This window comes from Colias eurytheme, chromosome 12, assembly GCF_061535395.1.
Source record: "Colias eurytheme isolate Ceu_HAF_F1 chromosome 12, ilColEury1 Martin Lab GWU primary, whole genome shotgun sequence".
In the NCBI taxonomy this organism is placed as follows: domain Eukaryota; kingdom Metazoa; phylum Arthropoda; class Insecta; order Lepidoptera; family Pieridae; genus Colias; species Colias eurytheme.
In genome coordinates, this window is record NC_142991.1 from 3,279,585 (window position 1) to 3,300,300 (window position 20,716).

The 20,716-nt window shown below is 32.5% G+C and overlaps 1 protein-coding gene across 5 annotated transcripts in view; it reads left to right on the forward strand.

The window, feature by feature from the left end:
- The window catches only part of LOC149903862 (uncharacterized), a 149,542-nt gene that overhangs the window by 111,237 nt on the left and 17,589 nt on the right, over positions 1–20,716 (forward strand). For all 5 annotated transcript variants that reach the window (XM_090108304.1, XM_090108305.1, XM_090108306.1 and 2 more), the window contains 2 exons: positions 6,111–6,182; positions 12,046–12,157. In XM_090108304.1, coding sequence (XP_089964430.1) covers positions 6,111–6,182; positions 12,046–12,157 — 184 coding nt within the window. The remainder of the gene's footprint in view (positions 1–6,110; positions 6,183–12,045; positions 12,158–20,716) is intronic.

Below are 20,716 nucleotides of genomic sequence, written 5' to 3' on the forward strand. Positions count from 1 at the left end.
TACTTTTCATGTTTTTATGTGATATTATGATAACAAGAGCGCCGAGACAACCGTCAAAACGCTAAGGAATAGAATACGCTATCGATACAAATGTTTTGCCTAAGGTTTCGGTCACACTACCAACGACGACGACGACCACGAACAAAATTTTCATCGAGTCGAAATTAAATAAATTGTGCAAAACACAATTAAAAAAATTTTTTCGAGATCAATGGATAAAAAAATAGGTTTTTCGTAGAAACGGTAGCTCCTAGGAAAAAATGTATTTAACCTTTTTTTAGATAATTTTATGATGTACAATTTTGGTTCCAGGGTGATTGTATGATAAACTTACCGTCTCGGCGAAAATCGCAAAAAAAACTATTTTTTTTTATTAATTGACCTCGAATTAATTTTTTTCCGAGTATCGTAATGACGGGAGATTTAAATATTTTATTTTGAATAAATTTTGGCAAGATTTGAATTTTGGTCGTGGTCGTCATCGTCGTTGGTAGTGTGACCGAACCATTTAACCAAAATATCATGAGCTTATGTCAATAATTAGCGTTAGCAATTTCTATTCCTTGGCGATACTGACGTTTGACTAAGGGCCAAGGTACTTTTATAAGACTGATAAATAAAGAGAAGTATTGAAATTTTTGTTTCTTTATTAATTTAATGAAATAAGACACAAGCCGCGTCAAATAAAAGGCCTATCAGGTACTTTTACAGTTACTTTTGTTTAATTTCGTATTTTTTCCGAAGTATTATAAAAGAACCGGGTAACCCGGTTCTACCCGGTTCTGAGCTCGATTTGGAACCGGGTTTCAGAAACTTGGAACCGGATCCGGTTCTGCATGCCCTAATACCATCATATAAAACGTATTAAGTAGAAAAATTAACAGTTCCTATATTATACATATATTATACATAAATTGCAGTGGATAACACGCTGAACATATTATAAGCTTATGCAGTCATGCGTATATAATCATCGTAATAGGCAATTTTGTACACTAATGACGGCCCGTGACTCGCGTTACATGATCCGTACCAATGCAGACAGAGAAAGCTTTTAATGCACATAACAAGATAAATGAATCGGCAAACTAAAAACCATAAGGAACTGTTTGCTTTAATAGTGGAAGCGGTATTATCTTTAGTGATCGCTAGTATATGCCTTATAAGTATAAGGCAGTAGAAACTTATTTTATTATGTTCGCGGAATTAGAGATAATTTAGCGTAAATCGTATTTTAATCTGTCGTCTTTGTAATGTTAAAATGTTAAACTTATTGTTAGTTTTCACGAGACGATATTGTTAGTTTGCTTTCATCTTTTCTTCTTGGTCAATTTTTCTTAAGACACTCACATCACGTCACGTAAGGCTGTCTTTATAGTTATCGCTTTAATGAAATAATTACATATATTCATATTGAAGAGAAATAGCTATGTTATAACTATATGTTGTGGGGAATGAGTGAATTATGTTGTTCTCTTTGCCTCAAAAGCGATCGTTACGAGCTTTAAGTGATACTAAAGATCAGATTAAAGTGGTCATGTATTAATTTACGACCGCGATGACACCCACGAACATCGATTCGATTCAATTACACAAACATTTGCTGTTAAATTGCCAGCACTTTGAACAATTCTGACCTTAATATCGAGTGCTATATGGATGGGAATCGAGTGAGACGATATCGAAATTGATTATCATTGAGGTTTCACAATCTATTGTATTGATAGAGCTTAAGTAAGCTTGTATTATGATTTATTCGAATGTGGGGTTGATTGGTGACATGAATAATGTGTTATTTAATATGTTACGTTTAATTGAGAGTTGAGAAAAAATAACAATGATTTATCTATGAGCTTTTGAAAAAAATATCCTGCTGTTATTGGAATAAATATTACGAGACTGTGAATTGATAATCTGAAACAAAAATACAATGATAAAAGAACGTATTAACACTGAGTTAGAATAATATAATTATTAATTACATAAGAGATATCAAATAACTCGTCCAACAAAATGTCTAGCCAAAAACAATTTCACAATTTCATAAAACAGTCTGCGTGCCTCAGCTGAATTCCGGTCGAGGGGATATTTCCCGTGTATCCCGGAAAAGCCCCGCACTCCCGTCGCAAACATATTTCATCCCGGACTATGCCCCGGTGCAACTATGAACGCACGTACTCGTACACAGCGGTATTTGAACGTGATTTCAGTTTTCGTTCGATTAATGTGTTTATTGTTTGGTAGGTTTCAAGCGATCGAATATGGTAAGAGGAATATCTCTATCCTCTATGGTGAATTTTAAATAAAAAAAGTTACGAAGCGACTAATTCTTTCATTAATGGAAATATAAATTGATTGTGTAATGTGCTGCATATGACGAGTAATCGTGTTTTAGTTTTATAAAAGTAAATATTGCCTTACAAACAAACGTTAATATAATAAATAGATAGGTGCCATAAAAAAGAGAAATTTAGTATGAGACGATATAAGCAGCGATATTGTATTAAATGTTCGTCTGGGCATAATAAAAGTCATTCACATAAAATATAGCAAGCAGTTTTGCCTTCTAAACATTTAGCGATAAGTTCATTGTCTAGATTGATCTGGATTAACGCCTGGGAAGCGACGCGACGGGCGATGTCCTACACGTTGCGTTGTGTGTGTGCCGATACACTTACGTGTGTGTGTGTGTGTGAGTGACTGCGCTTTTCTACGTTCGCCGTATACGGGAAATTGATACGTCACCTGTTCCCGTAGTAGTATGGTGGGTGAATGAAAAATAAATTGGAATGTGTAGAAAATTGGGGATTACGGGATGGGTTGAATAGTATTCGATACTATTTGATTTATTGTTGTCTCTTGATTTGCGAAAGAAATAATTTAAAATATAGAAAGTAATGAATTGTTAAATCTATTGCATACAAATATATTATTGTACCTATATTTAATATTTATACATCTATATTTTGGCGCAAAATTGCAAATTTGTGGATTTCGTATTCTCCACGGGAACAAAGGCAAACATGATGCCAAAACTAATAGAATTAGCATGCAGGATACAAATGACATTTACCCGTCTATGATATTGTTTAAACCCAAGAGGCTTTAGCTCAATTATAATGTACACCAGTTAACTAAATCCCAGTCAATCGTGGTTAGTTTTAGAAGTGCAGCAAGGCGTCTGCTTGGCGGTGTTTAGTATGTTTTAATGAGCGACGCGTTGCCGCGTAGCTTCCCTTTGTTTGAGCACAATGAAGTCTGAGTACGGCCGGAGACGGTGTAGGAAGGTTTCATTGTTATTACTACGCGTTTGTCGTATGCTAAACGGAAACGTGGAGTAGGGACGGTACAAGATTGGTTTGTGGCATTTTTCGTTCAGTATATTGGGTTGAGAATGTGTTCGTAGTTCAGGCAAGCATGTATTTGGTATTTGAAAGAGATTACGTTTTGTCTAAATAAATGTATATCATATTTTTATGTATGTTATTGATATTGGAAATATACGAAAAAATGTATGTTTATTTTTTAATCGTAAAAATATTCGATGCTTAACTTTGAAATGTGAAAAAGTTTTCAATTCGAATATATCGATGCATGCATGAACTGTGAAGCCAATCAAAGGACTTTTCGATTGGTAAGGTTATTCCCCTTCGCAAATGGCTACTAAATAAACTCACCTTTTACTCGTTTACAATTTATTTTATTAGCGTCCAATTTAGAATGATAAAATTATTAAAGATTTATTAATGAAAAAAATATAAGTAAGCACTTAAATGTGCCACATAAGTTATAGGTATATAAAAGTTTCTTTTTAACATTGATACGTGAATATACACTTTCAATAAAATAACATACATAAAGCCTTGAAAGCTTTTAAATCACTAATATAAACGTTAAAATACATTTTCACTCAAACTTTTTAATTAAAAACGGTACGACATATCGAAAAACGTGCGTAAGGCGTTTTCAGCGGTAGGCTTCGAAAGCGCCCGCCCGCCTACGTTAGTCGCTACACGCTTGCGGTAGGGCGCACTCGGCTCTACGTTCATAGTAATATATATTTGCTTTTTTACGGTATGTATTTTTGTTTTAGTCCGAGAATAAGATATAATAAAGTGGTGTGAATGAAATGTATTTGAATAGTGGATAGTAAAATAATTGTGGAGCTGTAGAATAGTGGTTTGGTTGTTGCTGGTGGATATTTAAAGGTGTAAGTCACGTGTGAAGACTTTTAAACAGAATAATGTTTAGTGATAGGATTTTACAGTGGGGGGTGATTATAATTCTAGATTTAATGGTGCCGGCTCTAAATCATAAAGCGTTGTTTTTCATAATCTGTAAGCATTTTTCGTTGTGTTGCAATTTATTTATTTTATTTCCTCTGCATTCATGTTGGATTTTGTGTTTATTTATTTGTAACTATCAAATAATTTTTTTAAACCAATCAGGTATAAATTGGGAGCGAAATTATAGATATATAATTATAGATAAGGTACCATATTTTGAGTTTGAGTGTAGGCACTTACCAACTCTTCAGTAATTAATTTATCTGCTTCTAAATATTTAATCATATTGTAAAATTAATAAATGTATTCATTGATCTTTATACATAGTCTGTATTCCTGCAGTGAATAATATAAGTTGATGATACTGATGAATTTGAAGAATTTAAACTGTTTCGTGGTAATAAAATAAAAAAACCTCTTCAGGTTAGAACAACGGTCGTTCACATAGTGTTTATTGCGCATATACTTTCATGTGTGTTTGTGTGTCATGGAAAAATTAATACCACAGAGGAAGTTATGTTCTAAATGGATAAAGCGAACGTGAGGCCGAGTTATCAGTGGGAAACGGCCGTTTTCCTCCATCGCACCGTTAATTGTAAACTAACTGTATTACACTAACTGTGTCACGGATTTGCATGTTTTTACTTTTGAAACCTCTTTTTACCTTTTTTTACGACTTTGCGATGTCAATTGTTATATCCGATGAGTGCAACGGACTCCAATCAATACAATAAGCATACCTAATCTATTTATATTGGATTGCAATTATAAAAAAATTAACATACCATAATATACTTACTCATAGTAGAAAATCATCAGCTGTTTTAATATATAAGTTTAGTTATCAGGAAAATGAAACATGTCTATTAAATTATATTTAAAATTTTGTCATGAATTTTATACATTTTATTTTCCAAACGTGCCCGATACAAGTACGATGAAAACTATTCAACCACAGTCCGCTCCAAATAAACACACAATTATTATTATTTGACAGGACAACACAGCCCTTTGACGTAAACAAACTTAGCGGATGCGTCGCTGGCGGGTTAGTTATCGAACGAACGTCGTCCCAAACACAATGTCATACTTTGTCACTCTATAAACAATCTTTTTAATATAAAATAAATATAATAAGAGTAAATTTCGTGTCGTGTTAGTGAAATAAGCAAAATGCTGTCGGTGCGACAGGTTGAAGAGAGGCTGTACAGCTTCAAGAGCTTGAAAGATAAATTCGAACAGCCGAGGTAATGAGTGGATTTTGTTCAATGTTGATGTATTTGATTTTGATATGTCTGTCAGAATTTTTCGATTGAAAGACGCTGTCTTACGCTGTAGAGATATTTGTTTATAAGTTTTTTGGGAGAAGGTTTATTAGAAAGGAATATGTAATTACGTGTTTTATTATATCGCATACAATGTGTAGAATTTAAGATTATTTTTATATATAAGAAAAGAGTTCTTAAAACACGTACACACTACATTATGACAATTTATTCCTACATAAATAACAAACATATTTCCTGAATTGAACAGTGTTTATTGTGCTATTTCCCGATTCCCAATAAAGAAAGATTGGTATATTTTAACTTAATGACATTTTTTATAGATTAAGCTTTTTATCTAAGGGCCGATTTTTCAATGCTTGGATAAAACTTATCCGTCCAATAAAGTATTACACGATAATATTAAAATGTCACGTAAACTGTCAAATATGGGCAATTAGAATACGTTTTTAAAATGGAAGTTTTATACATTATTCGACGAATAAGTTTTAACCAAGGATTGAAAAATCAGCCCTAAAAATACAATATTTGTTGACAGATTCGGCGGTGGGGTTCAACGGAGCGCCACACATGCCGACATGCCACATCGGGGAGGCACCATCGCTGAGAGGTCAGTTTTTATATGGTTTTATAAGATTTTGAGAGATAATTGATTATGTGTATCTCTGAGTTTTTACATGAAGAATGGTTGGCTGAAAATCTTGTAATGAGTATGTTTTGATCACTGCATATTAAAAAGTATGTTTATCATATATTATATCAAAATACAGATTAAGATTGACTGAATAGATTGTGTTAGTTTAATAAAATAATGTATAAATCTACTACGAGATTAATCGTAGACGTTGTATATATTTCTTATTCGTAAATACGTAGAATTAATGAAATTACATTTTTAGTATCAAAGAACTACGTCTTCTGTGCTAGAGAAGGTTTTGTATGCAAAACCATTGTATGGTCGCTTTGCGTAGCAAATAATAATCAAGCTTTAAAGTGCAGTCATTATACAGAAAATGTTTTCTTTAAACGTGAAACTTTTATTCATGCATATAAACGTTTTCAAGTGCTTATGAGTAGCATAGTGCTGTTTGCAATGTTAACAATAATATTAATGTGAGTATTGTATAAAAAACTAAGCAAAATAAAGTAAAATATATAGTCCTAAGAAGAAAAGAAGCATTAATATGTACATAATACTTTCATTAACTTTCATTAACTTTAGTTTTCAATAACTTTTAGTGATAATTGTGATATTACTAACTTGAGTAGGTAATCGTTGAATCCGATTTACGTGTAAATGTACATAATTATTTTTAATCTTATAATCGGAGTAAGCAGAAAATATTATTTATATTTATCTCGTTAGAACTTAGACATGATATTATGTTAAGTATTGCGAAAGTTTATAACATACAAGTGCTCTTTTATTAGGTGTCGTGTAATTAATTTTAATCTACATTTCCTCTTAACACTTGACGCGATAGTGCAGTTCATTGAACTCTATATTCGATGAAGTTATTTCTATTGTCATCTCCTTGTAGCCAGCTAGGTTTGAATAGTAGTATTGTATGGCAATTACGCTTATATGAATGGTGAGATCTCTATGATTAACGTATACTTATACTTATATACGTAATTCGATTATAGTTTCAGGTTAGTTTTATAGTGATATATGCGCGTAAGATGTTATGGTATTTCGCTTTCTTATTAGTATTAAAGATAAGAAGCTTATAGAAGAATTACTAGAACATGATAAAGGATGTCTTATTAGCATAATATAGGTAGCCGATTTATTTTTTCTCCGAATACATGTATTGAATGACATAAAAGCGATATCGCCTCTGTAAGCTTATAAAGCTTTTTGTTGAGATAACTTTAAATCGGCTTATCTATAGGTTGGAATTTCAATGTAAAACTGATAAGGAAGCTTTTTTATCTATTTAAAATGTTGAATGACTTTATGGTGTCTTATATAGACAATAGACGCGCAATATTTGTCTTATATATAAAAATGAATCGCAAAATGTGTTGGTAAGCGCATAACTCGAGAACGGCTGAACCGATTTCGATAATTCTTTTTTTATTATATTCCTTGAAGTACGAGGATGGTTTTTATGTAGAGAAAACGTAAATATGTACCACGGGCGAAGCCGGGGCGGACCGCTAGTCTTCTTATATATAAAAATGAATCGCAAAATGTGTTGGTAAGCGCATAACTCGAGAACGGCTGAACCGATTTCGATAATTCTTTTTTTATTATATTCCTTGAAGTATGAGGATGGTTCTTATGTAGAGAAAACGTAAACATGTACCACGGGCGAAGCCGGGGCGGACCGCTAGTTTGTAATAATAACTTTGTAACGTAATCATTCATAAGTAATAAGTAATAACACACAATAAGACACAATATCCAATATGAATTTGAATAACTTACTAGTATGCAATGTGATAATTTACTACACAACCAAATAATCCAAATTCCAATTCGAATACGTAGTTAACACAAATATTCCAGTTAGCTTAAACTCAATGCTTACAGTATATTATCTACCGTTGTATTTACGTATGAAGATTACCCGACTAATGAACTAATTAGTGAACATTTATGGATAGAATATCGAACGGCACATTGTATATAATCTTATCGACGCTTATCTGTAGTGTTATTGTTCTATGAATTAGGCGATACGGTGCGAGTTGCGCATGCTAATGGTCTTGCATTGATGTGTCGATTTTGTTTAGAGTCAGTTGACTTTTATATGGTTGATATCAAGCGCGGATCCAGGGGGGGGGTCACGGGGTCATGACCCCCCCCTGGGCTAGGTCCACGACCTAAGTGGACCACTAATTTAATATTAACTTTTTTAAATTAACAAATTAATACTGTTCAACATGATGTTTTTATTGAATTTTGAGACATAAAAGTAATATAGAACAATGAAATCAATTACAAACGGTAACGGAAGAGAATATAACAAAAATTATAGAAAAAATTTATTAATAGGGTCGACCTGTGGTCGTAATTTAAGGACAAAAAACAGGTTTTTCGATTTTTGAAAAAATCTATAACTGCGGAATAAAGTGTAATGGTAAAGTTGTATGTAATTAATTTTTTTTTCTACAAATTTTGCTGTTACACTTCACACAAAACCTCAAATATCGAAATATCCCAGTTCGTGGATAAGACATAAAATAGCAAATTTTTTTTTTAATGAACAATAGAAAATACAGTCAAATTACAACAAAAAATCGGCCAAATGCGCGTCGGACTCGCGCACCGAGGACTCCGAGCAAACATTTTTTCATTATGTTGTATCTTACAATTTTGTTTAAAGTAGGTAGGTAGGTAGTGTAGGTTTTGTTTGATGATTCCGTTGCAAGTATAGTTGCTCTAATTGCTCTAATTGCTCTAATTGCTTTTTCTTCAGATTGCGTTGACATAGAATTTGAATTAAATAACAGATTTAAGTTATTATAGACCTGAGTTCTGATGTGAATATCAATTAAATACATGTATATTTTTATTTAATTTAATTAAATAATTAGGGTTTTCGCAGTTATTACTACATCTGTGCTATAACACGATACTTTTTACTCAATTTCAAGACTGTGTTTACGGGACAGGGTGCTCCCTGCAGGTATTGATTCCCTTGCTAATGTCGAAATCCTACGGTCTACGGTCCCTTGATGCTGTGAAAAATTCAAACGTTTTAGCCAACGCGATCAAAATATGCAGCTGTAAATGCTGAAATTTTTCGCAAAATTCGACACTCCCTAAGAAATCAAAACCTACAGGGTAGTTCCCGAGTACACAGAGTCATGAAATTTAGTACAATCAAACGTCTTATAACGCAGACTAGCTTACCACCCGCGGCTTCGCCCGCTTTCTCTAAATCCTTATAAATTATATACTATTCCCCTTGAAACACTCTATCTTTAAAAAAAACTGCATCGAAATTCGTTGCGTAGTTTTAAAGATTTAATCATACATAGGGACATAGGCACAGAGACAACGACTTTGTTTACTAATTGCGAAAAGCATGAATTTTTCCTTAGATTATAATAATATAAAAAAATATTTTTAAAATTTTTTAACTTAGGTACAACCCTGTTACTCATGAACGCTGTATTAACTGGCATGTATTAACTTGATATTCATACCAAAAACTCAAGTCTATAATACCTTTACGCTAGAATAAAATCAAACTTCTATGTCAACGAATCAGAAGATACAGCCGTAAATGCCGAAAAATTTCGCAAATTTCGTCATTGGCAAGGGAATCAAAACTCAAAACCTAGAGGGTACTTCCCGTGAACACAGAATCTTGATATTTAATCTTTATCTTACGTCTTATAGCACAGATAAAACAAAAATTGCAAAGAGCATAAATTTAATATTAAAACATAAAAATGTTTGTACGGAACTCTTGGTTCTCGAATCCGACTCGCACTTGACCAATTTTTTTTAAATCTACGTATCAATTAAATTACAAAAATATAGCTTTTGAAAATTGCCCACGTCTATGTGACCCCCCCCTGGCACTAAGGCTGGATCCGCCCTTGGTTGATATGAATTTGTTAATTAACCATGTTTAAAACTACGGGGTGAGTTTTTTAGTAAGATGTTATGATACAGATTAAATATCATAGATAGAATTCGAATTAATCTGATCATTTTGATTTTGCATCATTGCTGTTAACTTTTTTTATAGTTATAGATAAGTACATATATTGATTACTTATTATTACAAAACTTTACTTTGGTGATGAAAGTACCTAGAGAAAGTTTTTTTTTATATTTTAAGCCTAATGCGAAGATGAGAATATAACAGAAGAAAGGCAACAATGGTTTAATATAAGTAGAAATGAAAAGCAATATATCTCTTATCTATAAGTAGGTAGCATAGCATTTAATACGTAAATGTGTTCGCATATATTGCGATAAGCCGATTGAATAGTGCGTTTGAAGTAATCAATTGTAATACACGCGTATCATGGAGCTTTGTCTGTACAAATGGGTAATACTAAAAGCGGCTTAGCGTTATTTACTAGATACATATTTAAAGTGTGACTATCTAAAAGCCTTTATTTAAACGTAAATAAGTATGTAAATGTATGCAAAGGAAACTAAATTATAATATGATACGAAAAAAACGATAATTTGAAGGCTTAACATGTTAAAATTTCAAATAAATATGCAAAGTCCCTCGCTTTTCATATCAAAAACGAAATTTTGCCTTCTATGTCCTTACTTTTCATAGTCCTTTTGATGTAGTCTGAGAAACCATTTTAATTTTATTTTTCAAACTTCTCTGACAGACATTTGGTATACAAAATAATTTTTATAAAAATGCTAAGAAAGCTGCGGTCTACTGTTATTTATTTTTTTTAAAGCCAGTTTTATGTTGGGAAAGGAAAACAGTAATAATCGCATTGGACGTCATACTCTACAACTAGTCAGTAATAAATCTTTGCTATCTACTTAGAACTAAAATATATTACAATAAACATTGATTGGTACCCTTAAACTTGTGCAGTCATAAATTGTTGTCTAGATAACTTTATCTGTTGTGATGACAAGTTTTCAATTTAGAAACTATAAGACTTTTATGGCTTCCAATGTTGTGCTTATGAATTACTCGTTGAGGCCTCTGTATATGCCGCTATAACATAAACTATGATGATAAATAGATTAACATTTCTGATAGAATAGACCGGCTTTGTGCTATGATTAGCACGCTAATGTAGATTCGTGAAGGGCTTGGCTCGATCTACGTTGATGATTGGAAACCTACTTGCTTATTGAGAATATTGATCAAATTATGATTATTCCTCCTAGATATTCCAACAAGGCGATGCATGACGGGGCTCTTTTATAACATTTTTTCTTACAACACCATTAATTTATCATTAAAATGCGTTTTAAATCACGTCAGTTGTTCCTGAGAGAGTTTTCTATAAATTGTTATTATGAATTAAATAATTAATTATGTTAAATAACTTACCACATTTGCTAATTGTGGAATTATAAATATCTTATGTATTTGTTGGTTTATCCTGTAGGCAATTTATTAATTTTCAGTAGCAATTATCCCTTTAAAGCAGGGAATTCAATAATAATAATAGAGTTATATATAAGTGTATTATGTATTAATGTATTATGTGTTTATCCTTTTTTGTCTTTAAAGGAATCACCTTATAAATAGCGTATAAATTAACAAGACAATGTTTTTGGGTACTTTCAAGCCACACTATAATATAGACTCGTGACAAAAGTTTCAAGAAATTTTAGGTACAAAAGTTTTCCAAATAAGTAGTCTTTGTGTACTTGTAGATACTTATTTATCTTGCCTATTTATTTTGAATTGACATGTATTTAGCTTACTCTAATTTTTTGGAAGTATGTGTTTTTTTTTTTTTTTATTTTCTTTATAAAAGCGTAATTTTCTAAAACCTATGTTTCGTCCTTCCAGGCTAGCGGCGCTGCAAGCGGCTGGCGCGAACGACTGGCGCGCGCGCGTGTGCCGGCTCAGCCCGGAGCGAGACGACTCGAAGGCGATCGAGCGAGCCAAGAATAGGATCAATGTGAGTACGGTTTGTTTGTTTATTTTATGTTAAATTGTATTTATTTGAAAGATATTGCTAAAAGCTTGGTGGTGTAAGAGTTTTTCGTATGTTGGGTGAAACGAAGGAAGGGTCTACAAAAAATGGGTGGTATGACTTTCTAACAAATATAGTTAAGATATAGGTACATATTTAAATTGTAGTGTACATTTATGGGGAAAAAATAATTAATATTGATTTTAATTCAAATTCCTTTACTGCACCAAACGTAAATTTAATTTTCCTCCTAAGCCTCCGCAATGCAAAAAAGCAAACAGCTATTAAAAATTCAATTAAAAATTTTCCCCCAACAATTTTCGCAGAGAAACTATCGAAAAAAGTGTAGCCTGCGGTATATTTGAGTCGTGGTTTTTCCCAACTTTTTCAAACAAGCTCGTAAGTGCTATAAGCACCCTCGACGTAGCGCTGACCTTGCGCGTCTGAGCAAACCCTAGTTGTCTACCGAGGCGCTTGTATACATGTGTGCTGTGTTTATATAAAATTCTTCTAAGTTTGCGTACACAAACATGCTTGTGTGTGCAATACATGCATGTGTACACAAACATGCTTGTGTGTGCAATACATGCATATGTGTGCTGTATATACGTAAGATTTTTATATGTGTTCAAGTGCCCTGTTTGTACGATAAGAAAAATCCTATTAACAGCCTATTGTTTTCACTCTTCAATGGCGCTTTAGTTTTGAGTGGTCTCTTGTTTAGAGGCGGTCTTTAGTCACGTACTGATGATGTAAATTACACCCTTGTACATGTGCAATATGTAGTAGGTACATATAACATCTGTTACAAGATGTATTATAAAAGAGAACATATAGTTGGAAAATTAATGGTGACAAATTAAAACGATCAAATTTCTTTGATTATGTGGTCAAATAAAATACCTACCAATACGTTTAAGAATCTTATATTTGTATCAACTAACAACCAATATTATTATTTCTTTTAATTTCGTTTTCTGTTAGTTCGTTGGATATAATTTTTTCTTACTTGAGTAACGTCAATATATTTTTATTAACATAGACATGGTCATAGATTGAGACTCATTAAAAAGGTTAATTTACGTAATCGATAAAATTACCCATATAAAGTTACATAGTTAATAGTTATGAACACGTTGTTACGTTTAAAGTGCTTGAAAAATGAATGCATTTATTTGAAAGAATAAAATTTAGTTTTGACTATACAATGTTTATTTCCACTTATGCCGGAATATTGCGAAGATTGAAAGTGCGATGTCGTTTATTTTTATATGCGATGTCGATTACAAGGATGTAATAAAGTTTTATAAAAATGAAATAATAAAAATAATCCTTATTATTATCCAGATAGTATGAAAATTTAAAAGTATATTTATAACTCGAAACTTTGTGGAACAGTCCCTTCCGGTTCCATTTTGCTGTCGTAGAAATAAATCAAAATATTATAAGATAAGAGTTAGGTTTTATGGAAAAGACGGAAATTAGAATAAAAAATTTCAAGTAAATTAGAAATCAATGTAGGTATCAGATTGTGTTTAGTTAAAACTATATACTTACATAAAAATGACTATTAACAGCGTCCCGGACGATTACAATATACTCAGAGTAGCTTAACGCTTTATTTTTATTTTAAAAATATTCAATTTTCATTTGAATAATATTGCGTGTTATAACAATAAAACCAGAGGTCGCAATTAACATTATTACATTGCATTTATTGGCAACCTTAACTTTGCGATTATCGAATAAACGGCCCAACATGGGCCTTAAAATCAATAGTCGCTAAATAAGCTATAGTTCAAGGTCGTGCTAAGCTGTGATATCTCGAAACTGCTGAGATTGTAAGCACGCTATGCCGTCTCAATTCGTTCTAATCGATTGTTGTCTGGTGCCCAATTTTCCCTTGAATTTTTACCATGGCCTTTGACGCCCCGTGCCTAGTATAAGTTAAGATTGTGCAATACTAGCAAACTAGCAAATAAACTAATCGATTGTTTGATGCGCTTCTGATAATATGAAACCAATAATTATGAATAAGGTTATATATCATGTGCTATGAGAATCGAATACTGGAAGCATTAGATATGCAACCAGGGACCTGTTTTCTTAGCCACATCAAATATCCTGCCCACAGTTATACTGTTGTCCTGAATCCTTAATCAAGTATTGTCTTTGTTTTAGAAATACACAAATGATTAAAGTTACGAAACATATCATAGTTTTTACAATCATCATTTGGCTCAATATTGCAACATCTAACCGTGTAGGAATAAAAACTTGGTCAATTTACAAAATTTATATTTTGACCAAGTTATTATGGATATCATAATAATGATCTGTTTTTTCTGCACATCATTTTGTATCTGAATTCATAGCGGATAAACGTATGCGTGTCACGTATTCCATGAAATTATTATAGCAACGTTTGTTTTTGTTGCTATGTAGTATGTAAACTGACTAATGATGCGCCTGACATTTCCGTGTTGTGGTATTTTGTTAATTAGAGGCATGGGTCATATGGCTTTGCAAATTGTTTGCACCGATGTTTGTAATGATTAATTAATTGGGGTGAATTGTTGTTTTTTGACATGTCACGGTAGGGAGGAGCGAGAGGTGTGTGAGAATGTGGGATCGTCCAATCACACTAACCCTATTTTTTTCTGTAGAGCTTTTACTGTAGTAAAAGTATTTTATGCATTAGGATTGTAGTGTGTTGTGTTGTCCTGTAAGACACCTATTTAATACAATACCTAATACAGTAGGTATTGTGCACAACACAGTAGCTGCAAAATTTAAATACTTTGAGCACAAAGATTGTCCCTTTACATTGTAATTAATTGGCATCCATCAAATCAGTGTCAATGTGCACAAGGGCACCGGATCAAACAACGCACGATAAATTGAATTCCGTTAGGCGACATCACTGTAACATTGCACGGAAACGACCTTCTTTGTTAGCCTGTCTTCGCTAATTAAATCCGGCTTTAAGCCATAATAACCCTTAGCCTTTAACCTTTAGTCATATATTGGCTTGCTTGCTCGAGACCGTCGTTAACCTGAATTATCCCTTTGTTCTAGTTTGTCACTCAACCCGTCATTGGTGTTTAGGGCCGGGAATTGATTGGTGTTGTTTGTTTCCTTAAATAATGCGAGAAATAAGGGGTGACGAAATGTGTTCAACTTCCATTGGAATCAATGGCAAATTACAAAGCTCTACCGTATAATTGATTTATTCCACAAAAAATGTAACACAATTATTATTTATTAATAATGACCATAAGCGCAGAAGAACAAATTTTAAAGTATGTATAGGTTTTTTAAAAATTGTGTTAGGCTTTAATAAACTTGGCACTGACCTATGATACAAAATTTTTCGTGAAATGATAGAGCAGACTTAATGTTAATAGGTTACGTTTCGTTTCACCCACAAGTATAGTCGTTATAAAGTTCGCGATGCTTACAGAGGCGGCTCGTGACAAAATTTTATGGGTGTTCACTTGAAATAAAACACTGAAAATAGTAAATACGTGGTGTAAAGCAGTACATTTATCAAAAAAATTACTTATAAAGGAATTAAGTACATACGTCTTTCTTTTTGGTGTGCAAAAATATCTATAACTTAAAGCGACATGACATTCGTAAATGTCTGTTGTTGCTTTCATCACAACCATACAACCACGGTGTTTTCACATAATATTGTTCGGATTTAAACACACGCGTATATGTTTTCGTTTTTGTCGTACATTTTTGCGTAAGGTCAAGGTCAGGCCGTGGCAGTCCCTGCTTTCAATTCAAGCCGAATTTGTAACGTTTTAACACACTTTTTAATGAACGCCACATTATAATTGTTCATTTTCACACTCACAAGTAATACTGATAACTACAGACTATTTCCATTTTCAACACGTATCTTATGATTTTAATTAGAAAATTTCCGAATTTGCATTCGCGCGCGTGCATTGAAGTTGACTCGAGAGTCGAGTGTTTGTTTATAATATAGAGAGTGGCAATGTCGCGCGCGGCGGTAAAAACGAACCGGCAACGTTTGCGGGAGCGGCGCACCGAATTTTGCTATCTTTCCATAGAAAATCTTCTGTTTCACGCGCGCAGGGCACTGGCAAACCATCTCTTTCACTCCTATTGGATTTCGTATTAGGAAATGTACTAAATATTTTTTCATTGGAGCGCAATCGTGAGCGCTCCCCTTCGCGCGTTACTGTATAAATACAGTATTATTCAAGTGTATGGAAATTGGAATGATGGAATGATGGATATATTCATTGGTATTGACAGTAGATTTTTACGATTACGATTGATTTTAAATAGTAATAATTAATATTAATAATGAAATTAAGGAGTATGATTTTATTATAATTATTTATGGGAGTTCACTGCACCAGCGCTCCTTAGGGCGAGCCGCCTCTGGATGCTTATCAAAGTAGCAGTAGAACAGCAGATGTTATATCCTCTTTATTATGGGAAGTTAAAACTGTTTTTATTACAACGCCATCTAACGGGAACGCGCGGAACTGCTTAACATCCAGTTTAGTATTGCTATACTAGCGTTCTCTATCGGCTGTATTTTTCTGTTATTGATCTTTGTTTTTTATGTATGTAGTATGCATTGCATCAACACCTAAGTAACTCAATTTATTTATTCTCTTGTACATATCGTAAATTGCGGTAAAATATGTATTGCACACTATGGTTTGTCATTCGTGGAAGAATGTTAGTTATAAAAATGCATTATTGCAATAATATCTCAGTACACTACCTAAATTTAGTTGTAGTTGTCTTTTCTTTTGAAATACAAACAAAACGACTCATGTGTTTAAACTTAAAAGCATTTATTTCTCAGCATTTTAGGATTTCCACTAAACTGATACAGCTAAGTATAGTAGGTACGTCGATTTATGCATATTGAAATAAATTGAATGAATGTATGGTTAGTATACCGTCTTTTCTAGACCCATAGTAAGTCAAAGTAATAGTGGCAGAATATTTATCGAATGTTGCTTTCCTTACCTTCTTAGATAGTCTAGCGCTAAAATAGCATCACGATGTTAGGGTTAATAGGCTGCGTGTGGCGCTTCTAATCTAGCCCAATATTATAAAGAATTTTAAGAATGAACGAGTTATTGCACATTCAACGGGGTCTTTGTTGAATACGATATTTGCTATAGTACCTACTTATATATCTGCATATATTTAAAGCTCAGCACTTAGTATGTACTATACATTGTATGTCTATGCGTCACGAAGCACGACTGCGCCGACTGGTTTGTGCGAGGTGAACTCGCACGGTATGCGTTTTATATTTATTTTTATTGGAAACATTTACCATAAACACGTTGAACCCTTTATCTTATGTAATGGTTTAAACAATGCTCGGTATTGGAATTTTTGTTTGAGGAAATATTCGTTCTTGGAAGATTAATTTGTGCAAGAGGTTTCCTTGATTCCATTATATTAATATACAATACACACATTGCACATTATTATAATGTAGGTAAGTTAGCAGTGCGTTTAAATATTGTAAATTTATAACGTACCTATTGCTGGGACATATTGAGGATTACAATTTTTAATAAAAATCTACAAAATAGATAGTAATAGGTGATGTGTGTGCTTAACGCTAAAATATAACATAACACATACGATAATATACACTTGTTGTAAAGTACAGCGAAACTACTTAGTTTACCACACTTTACCACAAGTGCTTATAAATAGTATACACTATACAGTAAGAAAAATCTAGAAGCAAAAATGTTTGATATATGATGCATTCTTTTACATAGTAGTACAGGTAAATTAGCTTGGAGAAATTTTTGCGTTTGTAGTAGTGTATGGTCAGCAAATAAAATAAAACAACATTTTATTTTTAGTTTTTATTTTATACAGGGTTACTTGTAAAACACCAGCAACCTCGCAGGACAAGATAGCTAACATCATAAATAACAACATTTGTTCTACGACTTTTGGCATAACGCAATAAATTATTTTTAAATGATTTTTTAAACTTTTATTGTACTCTCCTTACATTTGTAAGTCTATGTTCTATTAATTATCGGATGGACGACGCGACGCCCCCTTCCCCCTCTCGTTCGCTTTTTGTTTACGTAATTTTTGGGAGGCGTAGAGTTTATAATATTCAGACGGAAAATTAAATGAATATTTATTTTTGTATGAAAATAAAATCTAACAAATTATCAAAAGTCGAAATGTTGTTACTTATGATGTTAGCTATCTTGTCCTGCGAGGTTGCCGGTGTTTTACAAGTAACCCTGTATATATAAGGGATTTTAAATTAAACTATATGTGTTTCTCCTCTGAAAAAGATGAGACTTTATTTTAATATTTGCACATTTAACATACATATAACTTTTACATTAACAATGTTACTAAAATGAAAAATTTACTAACCTGAAAAAGAAACGACATTTAAAGTTTAATTCTTTAGTTTGAGAAGTCAAAGGCTTGCCTCGACCATGTTTTAACACTGGAGCCATATTGAATTAACAATATAAAGTTACAACACTTACACACAAATTAAACACTAGTTATGGCCCTGCCTTCATACAAAACTGCTGAATACGCCGTTCGCACGGGAATAGAATGTGGATGCGATTTCCCTTATAGCATCCAAGCTTACGTCTTTATAATTATTAAACTGTATAAATTCATTCTTTAACTCCGGTCTGCATCGTGCAGACATGGGTGTAAAAGTCTCATTTTAGCTATTAAATGTAGTTTTTAAGTACATCTGAGTTTTCATTTGGGGCCTCCGGCTGCGGGACATGTAATTCACTTCAACAAATATTATAACAATAATAACAAATAATAACAACAATCAACAAATACAAAATTTATCAATTAAACTACGTACATAATAATTATAATTTTTGAATGAAATGTGCTTTATGTTCTAACGCTACCAAACGACTGCACGTGGCACCTGCGGACAGCGTAAACTGGTTTATTCTGGTTTTGTGCGTGTTTCCACTTTCCACTATCAAGTGACGATTTATTTATTTGTTTTGTTTCGTAATTATTATGGTCAAATATTAATTATGAAACAAATTATTATGGACACGATATTTTATTGTTTCACGGTAGTCGCCTTGTCGTTTGCTCAAGGACGTAAAATTGAATGATATATTTTTTTTTATAAAGTCAAAACCATTTTCTTTCAAATAAAAACTTGTTTTTATTGAAAACAAAAGTGTTGCTAGGAATAAGTATAAAGTTAAATAGTAATGTTAGGATATCGAAACATTTTTGTATAGGCCAGAACGATATAGTGGAAACGCGCTCTAAGATCTGAGTAATATACACACCACTACATATGCAAAAATTTCTCCAAGCTAATTTACCTGTAGCATAATAATCAGACGTCTGGTATGTGTCAATTTCCCAAAATACATCTGAGTCGCGAATGTTATGAAAACAACACATAATGCAGAGTTAAATACACGATCGTGTTTTCAGTGGTTTATTTTGTATATGAATACTCAGTGTATTATGTATATGGGTTTTGCCGGAAATTAATGAGTTTCAACTGAATATAGGATTCAATACTGTGTTAAAGATACATCATACAACAAACTTAAGATGGACGAAGGAAAGATGGCATACAATAATATTTCAAATGTATTAAAGGAACATATTGTTATTGTGTTATTGGCAAATACAATCTATGATATATTTCGTTCAACAAAAATGTATTAGATAATTTTCACTATGTTCAAAACTTCCTGACTGATAAATTTTACAACAATCGAAATTATCTTTATCTATTGATAATTTGATAAGAGAGAAATAAGAGAATATAGGTAATATAGTATTTTACATCAAACTTTAAAACTCTGTAGTATCTACTCATTATATAGGTATTTGTCAGAAAAACATACATTTATTATTTTATAACTACGTTACGTTATTTGCGATTGAATTTGCATACCTTTTTCGATACCAATATTGCATTTTGCACCTAATTAACAGCTTGAAAATTTAAACTAACTCGGTTGCGAACGGTAAATATTTACAGAATTGCTCATTTTGAAGGAATTACAGTTATTTTGACGTAGGTACTCTTTTTAGAAATATGAGAAACGAAAATTATTTCAGAGGAATTCATAAACTGTTTAGAATTCTAGGACTTTGCCAACTCTACGTTTCGGCGATGTCGTGAGTAATTATAAATTTGGGCCAATGCAGAGTTATTTCAAACACGACTTAACGAAATGTTAAAAAATATAAGAAACATTCTGGTTCGAAAAATAGGTCAACTTAAGTGAATTTAAATTGAAGTCATGAAACATTTTGTTTGAAAACGAGACTGGAGCTCTCATAACTTGTATAAATGATACTTATAATGCTTGAGCTGGTTCTCTTTCTTTAAATTTTGATCTTAATTTCAATTGAAATTAACATGAAATACATTCTAGATTCACTAATTATCCTCATATTATTTAATCGAAGAAATGCTGTCAATTGTCATACAAGGAACGATGTAAACATAAATGTGCATTTACCTACTAG